The sequence below is a fragment of the Chelon labrosus genome (genome assembly GCF_963514085.1).
Source record: "Chelon labrosus genome assembly, chromosome: 20".
Classification (NCBI taxonomy): Eukaryota; Metazoa; Chordata; class Actinopteri; order Mugiliformes; family Mugilidae; genus Chelon; species Chelon labrosus.
Window position 1 is genome coordinate 7134945 of NC_140353.1, and position 17155 is coordinate 7152099.

The 17155-nt window shown below is 45.8% G+C and overlaps 2 protein-coding genes across 2 annotated transcripts in view; one reads left to right on the forward strand and one right to left on the reverse strand.

Annotated features, from left to right (window-relative positions):
* pld1a (phospholipase D1a) overlaps nt 1-8435 on the reverse strand; it is a 33822-nt gene extending 25387 nt beyond the window's left edge. The window contains exon 1 of the mRNA XM_084569424.1: nt 8016-8435. The gene's annotated coding sequence lies outside the window, so the exon portion shown is untranslated. The remainder of the gene's footprint in view (nt 1-8015) is intronic.
* A 3792-nt stretch (nt 8436-12227) lies between these two features.
* On the forward strand, nt 12228-13720 carry ghsra (growth hormone secretagogue receptor a; the record flags this gene model as incomplete). Its single annotated transcript, XM_084568863.1, is given in 3 exon segments — nt 12228-12299; nt 12301-13144; nt 13334-13720. Coding segments are annotated over 3 exon segments (1233 nt in total). The 3' UTR covers nt 13651-13720.
* Between the last annotated feature and the right edge of the window lie 3435 nt (nt 13721-17155).

Sequence of the window (17155 nt, forward strand, 5' to 3'; positions counted from 1 at the left end):
AGACAAACCTCCTTCAGTTTAGATGGAGAAGGAAAATAACAAGACTCAGGAGGAGGGGGCAAGGAAGAAGACACTAAGTTGACAGAAAATAGTTGGATTCATTTAAGTGTGATTAGGACTCATACACCGATCATCCACAACATTATGACCACTGACAGGTAAAGTAAATATAACCATCTTGTGGCAATTAAATGTTCTGCTGGGCGAGTTTTGGACCTGGCATTCGTGTGGATGTTACTTGAACATGTAACACCCACCTAGACCAGACCAGGCACCCCCACTCCATAGCAATGACACTCTTTGATGGCAGCAGGCTTTAGGAACGACGCAAAAAAATGTAAGGTGAAGAACAGCGCAAGGTGTTGACCTGGCCTCCAAATTCCCTAGATACCAAACCGAGCAAGTATCTGGTGGATGATCCACAGAGGTCGCTCCCCTCAACCCATAGGACCCGAAGGTACACCACAGGACACCCTCATAAGACCCATGTCCATTTTCTGATGAGTCGCGACTGGCATAAGGGAGACCTACACAATCTTAGGAATGTGGTCATCATGTTATGCCTGCTCGGTGTATACATTTCATGCTCTCCCTCACTGATACACATTTTTTCATTTTGCTGCACTCCATCATGGCAACTCCTTAAGCCAAAAAGATTCATTCTGGAAACTGCACTGCAAGCGATTTGCGTGTTTACAAGCAGAGAACAGACACCCCCCTGCTATCTACTCCCCAGAGCTCTGAAATATGTGCAGCAACGCGAACTTCGGCAGAACTTGTTTAAATGCCTAAACATCTGACCGATATCTACTGACGTTAATTAAACAAACACTGATCTTCACAGAAACACGGGCATAAGTCAAAGATTCAGCAGTCACATGAGACCGAGCGATCCAAAGTGGAACCGTCAAGTCACTGTTTTGTTTTGTTGCTGGACGGAGAAGCACATGGACGAGGTTTTGTTGATTCGTCACATTCGTGATGGCTCTCGCCGAGGCATGTCAGGGTGGGAACAACACATACACACACACGGGGGGAGACGCGCTCCCCGTCGACTAGACACGTTTAAGCTGGCAGCAATTTAAAAATGTATTCATTCCGGCTTAAAAAATGCACCCTGTCCAGGTCCCCCTGTCTTTGCAGGCGACGTGTCGAATCCCTCTGCTTGGAGCTAAAAAAAAAAAAAATTAATCGTTCACGACAAGTAAATAACACACGAGCACGTACACCAACAGATAGCAGCTTGACAGTAAACATTCCCACGCCGCTGAACGAGATCCAACACGCTCGCGCAGTCAAAAAGAGTCACCAGCAGTCACCACCAGCTGCCTGCTTCCACCCGGCCCCGTGAAACTATTTATTCACTTCATTCATCCTTTCAGCTTGTCATTATTTATTCACAAAGGGAACGATAACACCATTTTAAGAAGTATTTTGAATTAATGATGCTGCTTAATGCTGATTATTATTATTATTATCCACAGGAATTTGGGTAACAAAATTCCAGTCTCTGTTATTGTGGTAATATAACACACAACGGACCGTGCACACAGTTCAAGATATTCCACATTTTAAGACACATTTCTAAGCAAAGCATGTCTCTCCTTTGCTGAGCGCTGGCTATTGGGAGGTAATTTTGCACAGCCACATTTTTTACAAGACACCAGTGTAGGTAGGTTCATAGCTAAGAGTGGCGCGACAGCTTCTGTGGACGTTCCATGTTGACTGTGAACACGTGAATATAACATAAACAAGTAAAGCTGATTATCAGAACAAAAAGAAAGGCGACGAATTAAAGCGAAATGCAGTTTTAAAAGCAGAAAGGAACGTCAATAATTTGTTTGGGTCAATAAAACTGAACACTGTGACAAGTTAGTGCTAAGAAATTCAACAACTCCCACTTGGTTTTCGAATTTTCTATGAGATGCGTGCAAGCTTGGATTCCAAAAGAAGAATTTATGGCACTGCAGCTATCTCCCAGCTCTAATAATATCCGAGACCCCCAGCAGGCTTGACCCGTGCAGAGGTTAACAGCAAGGGAATGTGTTCTCAGCGTCCGACCCCAACGCGCGCATGCACGCAAAAAGTGGCGTCTGCAGCGTGCAACCTGAGAGAGAGTTATCTCTCCGCTCCATTCTAATGGAACACTGCCTACTTCCTGCTTCCTGTCCTGTTGTCATGGCGATAGTTTGAGCAGCCGGCCGAGCCGCTCGTATATATAAATATCAGCAGAAGCAGCTAAGAGCGGCCGCCCTCTCCCTTGGTGTGCCACCGTCCCTCTTAAATGTCAATTAGTGGGAGGACAGCTCGGGAGCGGTGGCAGAAATAGTCGGGAATCGAGTAAAGCGGGCCGCCGTCAATCTTTTCAGCTTGACACGCGGGACATCCCTCCCTGCAACACTTCTCGTCATGCAGGGAGAGAGGTCATCTAACAGGACCAGATCCATCAGTGGGGATGCAATGTGTGACTTTAATCTAATCTCGGGTTAGAGGTGTAGATTTTCAGCCGACTGCGTGCGAAAACATTTCCCTCCATTGGGAGACTTTCTTTATTTCTCCAAAAGACTGATCCAATGGAAAGTGTGACCTCTGGCCTTTTTTTGGGGATCAGAAGTCTCCAAATTGCTCCCCGGGCGCAGTCCGTAGAGGCTGCAGCCCACTGCTCCAACTGTACACTCCACTGTGTGAACAAATGGATGGGTCAAACAGCAGGAACTGCAATTTCCCCACTGCGGGACAATTAAAGGTTAAAATTATTATTATGACCTTCTGGGAAAAGTGCTGTAGAGCATCCGGACCAATACGGAGTACATTTTATTTGCAATTTATTGAAGGAATTATTGGACAGGTTGCTACCACAGGCAGTTAGCTTAGTGCAAACACTAGAAAAGGGCTTTGGGATTACTGGAGAAAACATTGGCTCCAGGCAATCCTCGAGACTTTAGGAAGTTTCTACTTCAGCCAAGAAGAAAGTCCGGCACATTATCCAGCACAAAATGGCAAATGTATTTAGACTTTGGATTCTGTACAGATTAAACAAAAGCTGGGTTAGCCGTTTCCCAGTTTCCAGTCTTTGTCCTGAACTAAGCTAACTAAGGAGTAACTTCCTGCTTAGTGGATTAAATGATCTCATCTAACTTACCAACGCAGGTGATCTGGCATATTTCCCGAAAATCTTACACAAAAGACTATTCAATAAAACAAACAAACAAAAAACAATATTATAAGGTGGCACCGAAAGTTAAATATTTCACAGAGTTAATCCGCAATCAATACCGTAGAACAGCCAACAGTTGATTCATTAATCTCTCACACCCTTTTACAAGCATTCATGCCATTCATGTCACTCAGAGGAGCTGGAGGAAGGGAAAAAAAAACAAAGCCTGGGCTTGTTTTTTTAGCACGTGTGGAAGTGGAAGTGTTACATTTACGACCCTGAGATTTATTTGAAAGTAACACACTTCCACGTCTGTGGTTTCAAATTAAAAAGAAGCTATGAGCGCATGATTCTGCAGATCCCCTGCTAGCCTCGCGCCTTGAGCAGTTCAAGGAAGACAAGGTCGCCGTGGCATCTACGCCCGTATCAGCTCGGCCCAAAATAAAGTCAGGAAGTTGCGCGTTTTACGGGCGAAAGTTTGGCTCGCTGTGAGATCCGTGTGGGAAGTGACTGCCGCTGGTGCACCTCAGACTGCGCTGTTAAACGGCAACACTAAAGCTTTCCTCTTGGTCTACACTGTACATAAATCCTCCCATGCACGATAAAGGGGAACAGGAGAAAGTTGCTCTTAAAGGTGAACCGGGCTGCTCTCGTGGAACGAGCTTTATATCAAATCCTAAATACTTCGAACAGAGCTGTGTAGATAATGTTTATATTTCCAATATCCTGCTCCTGGGTTATTTTCTCATTAAACTGGAATTTCGTGCATGATACCAGTGGTCAAGTCTCATGCTCTTTCTCTTGGCAACTGGTTGACATTTAACAAAAGCTCATTTTCACATAATTTAATCATTTTAAAATCTCCCTGAAGATACAAAAATACGGACATTCCAGCTTTTATCAAAGAATTTCTAAACTTACTGTTTATATATCCATTTAATTGGATTTCGGACCGTACCAGCTCAGTGTCACTGCATTTCCAGCACAGTAATGTTTCACTAAATTGCCAGTCACACACATTCCTACTATGACGTGATCATACATTTCATTCAGTCACAATATGAAAGACTAGTTTGTCAGATTGTAAAGGATTCACATCACGATGCTACTGCTCCTTCGTTTGCACGATCGAACGGCACTATATTGCCAAAAGTATTCACTCACCCATCCGAATAACTGAATTCATGTGTTCCAATCACGTCCATGGCCACAGGTGAATAAAATCAAGCACCTAGGCACTCAGACTGCTTCTACAAACGTTTGTGAAAGAATGGGTCGCTCTCAGGAGCTCAGTGAATTCCAGCATGGTACTAACAAGTCAGAGTCAATCGCTACAGACCTCCAAACTTCATGTGGCCTTCAGATTAGCTCAAGAACAGTGCGTAGAGAGCTTCATGGAATGGGTTTCCACGGGCGAGCAGCTGCATCCAAGCCATACATCACCAAGTGCAATGCAAAGCGTCGGATGCAGTAGTGTAAGGCACGCCGCCACTGGACTCTAGAGCAGTGGAGACACGTTCTCTGGAGTGACTGGCTCCATCTGGCAATCTGATGGACGGATCTAGGTTTGGCGGTTGCCAAAAAATTGCCACTTGTCTGACTGCATTCTGCCAAGTGTGAAGTTTGGTGGAGGGGTGACAGGAACTCTGAATGCTTCATCATACCATGACATTTTGGACAATTCCATGTTAGGGATGCACCAAAAATTTTCGCCGTGTTGTTTCGGCCGTGTTGTTTCGGCGATAAATCTTCGGCCGAAAACTTTCGGTGCATCCCTATTCCATGTTCCCAACTTTGTGGGAACAGCTTGGGGATGGCCCCTTCCTGTTCCAACATGAATGTGCACCAGTTCTCAAAGACATGGATGAGCAAGTTTGGTGTGGAAGAACATGACTGGCCTGCGCAGAGTCCTGACCTCAGCCCAATAGAACACCTTTGGGATGAATTATAACGAAGACTGTGAGTCAGGCCTTCTCGTCCAACACCAGTGTCTGACCTCACATATGCACTTCTGGAAGAATGGTCAAAAATTCCCTTAAACACACTCCTAAACCTTGTGGAAAGCCTTCCCAGGAGAGTTGAAGCTGTTATGGATGCAAAGAGTGGGCCGACGTCATATTACACCCTATGGATTAAGAGTCGGATGTCACTTAAGTTCACATGCGTGCAAAGGCAGATGGGTGTATACTTTTGTCAATATAGTGCATATTTGCATAGGAGTGGAACACAGTGCGTTGCTTTGTGCATTGACCAGACCACTTTCTGTGTTAACGTTGCCCTCATTTGCAACCTCACGTTCGAAAACCGTATCAGAACATGTTTGTGTGCGTTATGCAAATTGTTCGGACTTTGTAAAAATACTGTACATTGCTGTGTGTGGGAAAAAGGGGGAAAACACGGGACATCGCGAGCTCTAAAGGATCAGACGTAACAGTCTGGTAAAAAGGGCGGACACAGCATAAAAATTTACAGCATTTCATTGCATAATTGTGTCATTTGCAGTTGTGTAAATTCCAAGTTTTTATAGCTGTGAGTCAACAGCAACAGTTATCATTCATCCTCACTGTTTATTTTAGGTTATACTGTCAACAACTGTATTTTGGCACCTCCGAGCCAGACTTCCTTATCGTCTATCACCACCACGGCCTGTTTTTTCCCTTTATCCTACAAGTTCTAATCAAAACCGTAGGTATTCTCATCTCAAATGGCAGCAAACATTCGTGCTTTTGTCCCTCTACTCTTGATTTTTGTGCAATCCGAAAGTGTCAAATTATTAAAGAGAACACTGGAGGCGGTCCATGCCAACATCAGCTGGAGGTGCTGTCACCGACTGCCCGTCGAGTGCGAGGAAGAATAGGTAACTCGTGAAATGTATCACCTACTCCTGGGTGTGCGATAACAAGCTTGACATTTGCGAACGCGCCGCACGAAACAATTTAATCCTTGTTAAAGTCGACTTTTGCGTACAAGACTGCCACCCGGACTCTCTGGTGCACGCGCTTCTACGTGTATATATCGGACACAATGAGGACGGCATACATGTAGCTTGGCATTTATAGATCGCGTGGTGCCAAGCTCCTCGTGGCGCAGATGGTACAAAGAGAGAAAGAAAGAAGATAGAGGGAGGGAGAGAAGCAATGAGAGAGGTCTGTGACACCTCTTTTTCTCTGCCCACACTAAAGCTGCCTATTATCTAATCCTTCACACCACGGATAGGGGGACAGGGATGGTCAGAGAGGCAGAGAAAGCAAGACATACAGTAGATGCCAGAAAAATAAAAGAGAGAAAGCGAGAGAGACAGAGAGCGAGAGCAATGGTCATCATTGCCTGAGTGGCGTTCTGCTGGTTTTAAAACAAGGCATCATTGTACTGAAGGAGTCAGGGAGCCGCTCCCTCTCTCCGCTGCAGCCAAGCCTGACTCGGCCAGACCAGGGGCGGCCAAGTCTGAGCTGGGAAACTACCAAACTGTAACCCGCGTCCAGACCACTACAGTGACTCATGATTACAGTGCACAGAAGACGGCTGTGCTCTCCACTTCAAGGCCTGGCTCGCCCCAGAATCAGAGCACAAAAATAAGAATGATTTACGGCGCCTGAGAAATTCAGCGCCGCGTTCCAGAATAGAGAGCGCCAAGAAACAGTGTGGCAGCTACCCCGGGGATGGTGGCGAGAGTGCAAAGTGGCACATTCAACATTGGGAAATTTACATGTTGAGGAAAACGGCTCCTGTCTTGGCATCTGATGTTTTATCTTCTAGTCCTGTCCGCGACATTGAACCCTCTTATCTACAGAGGCGGCGCAGATTCCTGTTGGGAATTAAAAACTCTTGTGTCGCAGCTGCACTGTGAAAGTTGCAGCATCAACTTTACGCAGTACAATCTTAACCAGTTTCTGGCTGGAAACTCAAAAGAGCATTTTTGGGGTTTGTGATGGAGGTTCAGTGTGTGTGCAGGGGGAACATGAGCCAGAAGTCCACATCTGGAATGCATTTTACAGAACTCTGCATGCAAGTTTTCCAAATCCTTCCAATCCTCTCTGAGACGAAAAACGAAAAAGCTGCCACACTACTACTTTAACAACAATAGGTGGTGGGAAAATTCCTCCCCTTGGCCCTTCTCCCGCTGCGATCAAAGAAACCGAAATAAGACAGGCTGATACATACGAATACACGTGAACACACTTGACGGCAACAAAGGCCGCGCTACAAAGAAACGTACTCTTTCGCCGACTGTGCAAAAGGTTCCTGAATGCCAGAGGTCAGTATCATGCGTATCGGTTGCAAAGACAACAGGAGAAGAGTGGAGGAGAGGAGGAAGGGGGGAAGGAGGAAGGAGGAAAGAGGGACCTGGCTTTGTATGGGAGAAAAGCAGAAAGAGAAACAAACATACAGTATTTCCCTTGACATTCCAGCAGCAGGGACCAACTTTCACAACAGGGTATGAGAAAGGGGGCAGCGGGCCAGCACACACACACACCTGTGCACTCTTATGCAACAGGTTGCGCACTACTTGTTGCAGTAGGCTATTTTATGAGTAAAAAGACCTTGCACTAAAACAAAACCCACAAAACTCGTCTCTCCAACATCTCAACACAACCATATCTTTCCTCCACACAAACACAAACAGCTCCACTTTGTCATTTGTTTGCTATCCACAGCAACGAAGCGGCGAGCACCGACCCAACACATGACATCACCAAGAATAATGACAGGCTGCAACATACTTGGCATTTCTTCTACGTGATCCCACTGACAACCCAAACCCAAGGAGTGTCACGGAGGCGCGTGTCCCCCCCCCAAAAGCTCAGGGACGCAAATACACCAGGGCGGACAAGCAGAGAGAGAGGGAGACATTACCAACCTGCTCTTTCTGTGGACGTTCAGTCCACATGCTGGCCACTCTGATCAGTCCACTCGGCCTCACTGAATGAAAACCACGCACCCTCCGCTCAGGGCAGACAAAGAACCGTATAGCAGCAGCAGCAGCAAGAGGTGTCGGCGGCGGAGGCGCACAGCTAGTTCTCCTTCTGTTCAGCTGCTCAGTAAGGGTGGCTGAGAGAAACTAGCTGTGAACTCTGTCCAACTCCTCAGGAAGGGAGGGGGAGGTCTCTGAAACTCCAGACCAATCACGGGCCGGAGAGTCCTCCCTTCTGCTTTTCTCATTGGATGACAAAAAGTGGTGAACTTCTGGGGACGTAGGAGGAGTCCTCTGGGGAGAAAACACTAGCGCTCATCTATTATCTATTATCTCATGATTTCATACTCACGTTCTCCCTTTTTTTTTATTCTGCTCATGCTAAAATGTACGCACATGCACCTTCCAGTGTGGGTGACTGTGTCTATCCCAAGTGGTGTTTATGAACGTGTTTGTCTGCGCTTTTGCGTGCATGTGTGTTGAGTATTTGTTGATTTGAAGAAACAAGCAGCAAAACAATGAAAAACTCCGAAAGAAAATGGTAACCGGATTGTGTTTCGAACCTTAAAAAGGCCCCAAAGGGTTTTATGAAATATAAAAAATGAAACCAATCACAATCTTTACCAAAACCTGTGTCTGTTTTCCCACATCCTGCTAAACCATTCATACATCTGGAAGCCAAACACACACACACACACGTCCACGCATTCCAGCATAAAAACGGAGATCTCTTCTTCCATCTAGTGGAGGAAACGACGCACTGAGCCCTTCCTGGACCGGGCACGCACTCCTCCAGTTGCTCTAGTCATCAGATGTGGGTGTATACTCATGACTTTAACCTGTAATCCACCACACCTTGGAGGCCCATTTCAGACGTCCAAACTCTTATCCCCTCCCCTGCCCTTTGCTGCATTGACCAGAGAACAGAGAGCCCAGATGAATACAAAACTAAGGTAATGAAGTGGATGTTTCCCGTACGGAAACACACAGCGGTAAAGTCAGAACATGGAGATGAACCGGTGGAAACTGTGGGAGATATGTTTCGCGTAAATGATTACACATAGATTACAAGAGTACAAAAATTCATGTGAGGAGAAGTCGCTCCCAATAATAAAACATTTCTGAGAAGATACACAATGCTGGTGTCGTTAGTTGTGTCCTGTTGCTCCACAAATCTGTCAAATTTAGGCGTTTTATTAGTGTAAATACTAATATCAGCAAGTTTTCTGTTGACATGTTGTTTGACTGCACAGTGCAAATGGCTAAAGTTCAGTGATTTTTTTCAGACAAGCTAAAAAGGACCATGAGCAAACACGCACCAACGGCACGGCCTGGACACGCGTAAACAGGGAATTCAAAATACATACCAGACAAGAAGAAAACGTGAACGACACAGCTGTCCCGATGAGCCTCCTGGTTGTGTTGGTGTCCGCTGGTGATATTTCCTCGTCTCCCTTTCTTGATTTATGTATCTCCGACCTGCTCTCTCGCTCCCCTTAAACACACACACGCGTCATGATTCAGGGCTCATAAACATATTGGTATCTGATCTGGTGGCAAACACGGCGCAAAGGGCAGAGAGATAACAGCATATGGGACGCGAGGATCACATCAGTGTTGTAAAAACAGATATATGGGGCAGATCTAATTGTGATTGGAAATGTGGCATTTGTTTAAGTCAACGGGGAAAATGAGCAAAGAAAATGAATTTTATAGTCTCGGGCCGTGTAACCGTGTCAGACTGTGGAGGCTGAATAGCACTGCAGTGATAATGACCTGCGCAAAGCTTGCCTGCAGAGCTAAAATGTAGCATCTGAGAAATTACCCGCGACATTTTGACGTCTTACCTCACCAAATGGAAAGTATTATGTAAGGAATGTGTAACAGCCACCCTGCTGAGGCGGCAGTTTGGCCACTTCTAAGTCCATCACGCCTCCAAAACAGTTGTGACTCATCAGAGAATGGACATTGTCCTTCTGAGGGTGTCCTGTGGTGTCTGGCTACCGAATGTTGTTAGTGGGGGCCTTTGAAGGGAGGGGCCTCTGTGGATCATCCCACAGACACTTGATCAGTTTGGGATCTAGTGAATTCGGAGGCCAGGGCAACACCTTGTGCTGTTCTTCATGTTTTTTTGAGTTGTTCCTAAATCGTTTGTCTGCGTCAGCCAGGCTGCATCCTGCTGGGGATGGCTGCTGCCATCAAGGAGTGTCATTGCTATGGGGTGGGGGCACCTTGTCTGGTCTAGGTGGGTTGTACATGTCTAAGTAACATCCACATGAATCACAGGTCCAAAAGTTTCCCAAAAGAAATTAGTATTCCAACCAGATACTGTTTGTATATCTCCTCAAATGGGTTTTTAGCAGTGAGCTATAAAACTTAAGGGAAATGTAAACCTTGGAAAAATTGGATTTGGCTCAATATTTCTAAATTTCAAAGCATTTTTTCTCAACATTAAATCTCTGAAGTTACCGGCTGCTTGCCTTTCTACTTCAGAACGACCAGTTATCTTGCCAGTACAGTAGTCTTTATTTTAATGATTAACAAAGCGGTGCAACTCTGCCCTCATCGCAGCGTGAGACCGTTTTAATCTTGACATGAATATCCATCTTGCATAAGCTGCCTATGTGTCCGGAACTGCTATAAATGTTTTGTTTTTTGCATATAAGCATGTAGGGGTAACTGAAGTGGCACTCTTCTACACCTCTTTAGTGCATTTTGGCTCCTGTCCTCGCTCTGCTAGTGGGCTCAATGGAGTCTTCAGTTAAATCTGTGCTTCAGCCTGATTATGATACGATTTAATTCTAAGTGACAGTGCAATCACACAATCCAATCTGGAGTGCAGTTGTGGGATATTAACCAATTTCATGCGCGATCGGGCAAAAACTGCACTCTTATATGTGTGTACTTAAAACTTATTTTAATATGCAGATCATTTTAGACCATGCTACGCTCATGATTAAAACTGATCCACATTTCATTTCCTGTAGCCTGCTTGCAGCATCAGCCGGAGCAAATTTGAATCTTGGTCAAGGACACTTGAAAATGCTCTGGAAATGACAGTGGGTAGACATTGCTGTGCTGAAATCCATGAGCATGAAACCCCCAGCCTTTACTCTCCTAACAGCACCAGTAGATGGTGTTGCAGCACTGGACTCACTGCAGACCCCCCCTCCCTTGAGCAGCATCAGTTCACCTGGCCGTGATGTTTTGCGCACAGGGAATCAGGATCCTCACACTGGGTATGCATCAGAGCTGGAGGAGCTTAAGTGGAGTGCCACTCTTTGTCAGTCTCAACTACTCTCTTCTATCTTTTGGAGCTCTGTTGTTTTTTTTTCCTGATTATGTTGACAATGCGTCGTTGCTTCTTTGTTTTTGTGAGTTTTATAAAACTGTCTCCCTTCCGGCACACGACATTTATTTTCACGGTGGTTGTTGTTTATCCGTTTGTGTTTGGCTGAGTTTGAGCTCCGGTGTCCTTCCCGGGACAGATGTTTATCTTTTTTTTTTTTTTTTTTTTTTACCGCATCACTACGACCCCGAGTCTGACTCACCGTCACATGCTGCCCGATGCAACTGATACACTGTTTTTGTTGGTTGTGACTGACGTGGAAACGCTGTGACTTGCTGCCGGTGCTGGGAACCCTGGAACACCTTGGCGCACGAAGGACGCTGAGCAGCTGGATGTTTTCGCGAATGGGAAGAATGGAGGAGATAACTTATCCTTAAGTTGTTTGGGTTTTTTTTCATATGTAATTTTGGACAATATATACTGTGCTGTGTTTTGCTGCTATATCTGTGTTGCCTCGAAATTTTATCCGCATAAATTTGGGGAGGCGATGTATAGCTCAAAATATCCGGCATGGAATTTGTAACTGGTGTTAGACAAATACTTTTGGACTACATTTGAGTGCAGATGAAGTGGATCGAACTCAGACTATGTTCCTGTTAGAGCCTGAAGAGGATTACCGTCTCCCCGAAGAATCTCAGACATTCTTTCTCAGCTCGCAATAGTGAAGTAAACAGGTGTTCCACAAGATTGCTTGCAACCTGCATACGGATACTGGCTTTACGCACGCCTGCCATTCCCTGCTACGCTTCGCTGTTTACTCTGGAACTCAACGTGTGTAAGGGGAGAAGGAAAGGGCAGCGCCACGGGGCATGAGGAGTGCCAAATCCGGGGTGACTTCAGCAGTCAGGGGCAGGCATGGCCCTGTGAATACAGCGCAGCGACAGCATGCCCTCTTGGCCAAATCACTCGGAGTGCCTCTCCCATAACTGCAGCTGGGAAGAGACCCACAACGCCACAAGTAACACTGACCCTTCCCTGCCTCCTCTCAATTATTATTCCATCCCCCTCCTCACGGCCATCACCAGTGCCTGCACATTTTTGTTTCTTGTAGGGGTGGCCGGGAACGTCATGACCATTCTGGTCGTCAGCAAGTACCGTGACATGCGAACCACCACTAACTTGTACCTGTGCAGCATGGCCGTGTCCGACCTGCTCATCTTCCTTTGTATGCCACTGGATCTTTACCGCATGTGGAGGTACAGGCCCTGGCGGCTCGGCGACGCGCTCTGCAAGCTCTTTCAGTTCGTGTCAGAGTCATGCACGTACTCCACCATACTGAGCATCACTGCGTTGTCAGTGGAACGCTACTTGGCGATCTGTTTCCCGCTGCGCGCAAAGGCCCTGGTGACCAAAAGACGCGTGCGCGCCTTAATTCTCCTCCTCTGGACAGTGTCCCTCTTGAGCGCCGGCCCCGTGTTTGTCATGGTGGGGGTGGAGCGGGACAGCATGGGGCCTTCAAACCTCAGTTCGTGGATGAACGAGACTGGCTTCTTTCAGGAGGTTGGGGACACCAGGGAGTGTAAGATGACGCGCTACGCCGTGGAGTCAGGCCTGATGGGGGCCATGGTGTGGCTGAGCTCCGTTTTCTTCTTCATGCCAGTGTTCTGTCTGACAGTGCTCTACAGCCTCATAGGCCGCCGGCTGTGGCAGAGACACAGGGAGACGAACATGAGCTCCCGCGTGGCTCACAGAGACAAAAGCAACAGACAGACCATCAAGATGCTGGGTGAGTTTGGAGAGCGCGCAAATTACGCAAAGTGCATAACGTCTGGCTTGATTTGCCACCATTTTAAAGGCGGTTTACTGATGCTTTACATATATAAGGCCAAAGAATATGATAAAAAATGAAAGGTTTTGAAAGAAAAGTTTCTTATCTCTCTCTCCACTTGTTCTTTTCTCCTTCTCCCTCCCCAAGTTGTGGTTGTGCTGGCCTTCGTCTTGTGCTGGCTGCCGTTCCACGTGGGTCGCTACCTGCAGTTCCGCTCTCTGGACGCTCCGTCGCCCCTGCTGTCGCTGCTGTCCGAGTACTGCAGCTTGGTGTCCGTGGTTCTGTTTTACTTGAGTGCCGCCATCAACCCCATCCTCTATAACACCATGTCCTGGAAGTACCGGGGTGCAGCCGCGCGCCTCTTCGGCCTGACTGACAACAACCAGCCGATACGCTGCCGCACAGCCAGCACCGTGAAGGGAGACGTGTCGAACGGATGGACAGAGTCTACAGTCAGCTTCTAAACGCGTGGCTCCTGAAATGCCTGAACATATATTTGTAAAGCTATTTGTCGTATCTTGAAAATGCTCACCTGAAAGCCATTACTTCTGTCAGGGCGACCAAAAAAAAAAAAAAAAAAAGTGAGCACCTGCCTTTATTTGACTGAAACCAAAAGAGATGAGATATATATCATGAGCTCAACATGAATAAAAAATAGAACTTAGGTTACTATTATTATTTTTGTAAATTAATTTCCTTGTTGGATAAATTCAGCAAGTGCCACACACTCCTCATACAACACAATAAGCCACCACACTTGAGACTGGTGGAGTGCAAAATAGCCTGAAGTGCTTATATTGATTCACATGTGAACGACAGGGGCTCATGCCAACATTCATGCACATATATAAATATCACAGACAGCTACAAATGCCTTATATTGTATTCATATTCTGGATGACAAAGAAAGCACTGTAGAATTTGTGGCACTGCTCTGCGCCCCCTCGGAGGGGAGCAGAGGTGCAGCATGTGTGCGTGTGCATGAGATGCTGAGGTGTTGGCTTGCTTGCATCTTGTGGCAGGTGTCTTTGAGTGTGACTCGTGTAAACAGCCGAAGACTGTGCACAGATGTATGTTAAGTTGCTGTTTTCAACTCGCTCGATGCCTTGTATCTTGGGAATTCTAGTGCATTTTGTTTATGCTTAGTGGCTGAATCAGTCTCTGGTGTTTCGTGATTATGGTTCACTGTAAAATGGTCAGTCTGCGGGGCCTCTCGCTGTTTCGAATAAGTCATCAGAAGTGTGCACGGGGAGCCTCTGAGAGGAAGTCTCAACATTATTAGGGGTCACTTTGTGCAGACTGCAGAGAATTTCACAAAGAAAGCTACAGCATAAATCAACATGTGACCATAGACACCTCAGCTGTCCGAGGCTTGTGAAGTGTGCACCTTTGAAACACTGCTGATTTTGAAGCCCCATTGTCTGCCTTCAAGCCGACCAACTAATGTTAACTACCCCGATTCAGCAGAGAGTACAAGGCCATCTTTTTTGTTGCAGCTGTGTGAGGAGCTCAGTCTGTAGATCCAAGCAGACGGACATATTGAATACTTATCATTTAAGTTTTATTTGACTTTTCATCATCCGTGCCTGTATAAAAGCTCCCCAAACCAGGCAGAGCGAGTTCTTTACTTAAAACACGCACAATGTGAATTGTATATAAGGTCTCCTTTTCCTTGTTTGTTGATTTCCCAGTAGGTTCACTGGTGATAGGAGAGCACATGGTGCAGAAACATTCGAAACATGTCCAACAACCGTTCCTTTAAATGTGTGTAAGATAATGCAACACAATATAATATTACAGTGGATGCATTTTGACAGTTTTGTAAAATTTGCCAATGGGTCAAAAGAAATTGTCACACTCCTGCTTTTATGTGTAAATATATGCTTTGTTGTGCCGTACACTGCTGGATTCAGCAGCCCAAAATCACCGCAGCAGCCTCCACTAATCTGCACTGGATATAAAACAAGGCCTCCCAGGTCTGAAGAATGTATTTCCATTACGTGTCTTCTGACTGTACATACTGATAACATGGCTTTCAATTTATTATTGGTATTATTAGTAGTATGTATATGGATTAAAGAATTTTTTCTTTTCTGCTTTTTTTTTTTGGAAAATGTGTGTGAATATTTCCTGTTGGTTCATGTATCCGTCTATGATTAAGTCTTGTCAAAGTAAAAAAAAAAAAAAGGGAAAAACTCACTTCCTCTTTGCTGTTCTTTTCTTCAAAATATTTATATTCCTTATGCGCCCTTGCACACACTTGACAGGCTTGACTTGTTTATCCTCCAGAGGTATTAGATGCAAATTGCAACCAGATTTGTGCAACTTTATCCAGAGCCACTTCGCTCCACCCTTCCGCCTTCTTCAGACATCCCTGAAGTAATAGAGTGGATATAGACTGCGTGGAGTGGAATCAGAGACATATGCCACACACACTGATAGGCCCATAATGTTTCTCCATGCGTCTCTGCTATACAATGTCTGTCTCGCTGGGGTGTTTCACCAGTCACTGGGTTGTAATATTAGCAGAGGTGCAGCAATACCTCAAAGACAGCAGGTACTGCTCACACCAAGGACGGCTTTAAAAGACCTCTGAATCGCCTCAGAGTTCAGCCCAGGTGCATGATCAAAACATTGCAGAAAGACTGCATAACCCTTCCAGTACAAGGTGTTCCGCAGCTTGGCTGAGAACATTGGCAGGATTATAAAATTCAAAGGTAATGCTGGTGCAAATTAATGAATTGAAAGTTCGGTTCATAGAAGAAGTGGGTGGATTGAAGAAAAACTGTTAATTCGGACCAGAGGACCCGGACAGAAAATTTGCAATTGAAGTAGATGGCTAAACAAAAGGCGAAAGAAGCGATCACTCAGTGAGTCACATTGTTTAAGTGCAGACTGTAAATAAATTAAATTTGGACAAAGAAGAGGATGGTGGAACTGAAGAGTGTGTCTGTACGGGCAGCAGCATTTTTCTTTTTTTTTTGGGTGACACCATCAAGGACGGAGAGATGCTTGCTGCTACAACACAGACATGGACTGAAACTTAGATGAGACTGTGCACGTCTTCTTTCAGGCAGAGCAACGCAAAGTTGTCTGAGAATTTGGTATGGTACCGAATCAGAAATTGCAGATTATGACTCTGTCCACACACAGTTAATTTTCTTGAGCAAGTGAACAAGACTAAGAGTTAGGCCCAATATTATGAGCAGGGCATGAACCTCATGGCCAAATGTCCTCGATAGTCCTTTTATAGTTGGCAGCTTTTCCCTTAGAGCTACAATGTGGACATTTGTCGCCCCCTTCTGGCAAGTAAAGTATTTACACAAAGTGAATCTTGCTTCTCTTCTTTCAGCATCCTCCAATGAGGAGGAGCCACATCACTGCTGAGCCATTTTTGTCCCCACCATTCATTCCAAGTCATTGTTCTCTAAATTCTTACTTAAGATTTTTCTGACCATCGATTGTGCAGCTCTCCTCCACCTCAACCTGGTTGTTCAGGGAATCCCAACCAATCTCCATCAGGTTTTTTAGCTCCACTGCCACCAGCATGGGCGGACTACCATCCACCAATGGGGTTCCTGAAGCCACTGTCTGGAACTCCAGTCTGTCACAATACTTCTCATTGGAGTCTGACCGTCCAAATATTTATTTGCACAAGCTCCCGTTACTTCGATAAATTTAGCTCTTTACTTCCAAATGTCCTCTCCTTATTGAAATAAAGGCCCAATAGAGTGATATTCCTCTGCAGTCCTTGGGTGGCCTCAGGCTAAGGGGAACCAAGCGTGTAGCGCACTGCTCTCTCTCCCCGGCTGCCCTTGGGACGCCGCGGTATAATAATGTCTATGATTTACTCTCCACACTGCTATCTGGCTAAAGGCCACCGGAGAGCGAATCTGGAGATGATAAACGTTCACACAGGCAAATTTACACTCGTTGGACCTCACCTGACAAAAGACAAACGTGAGCGAG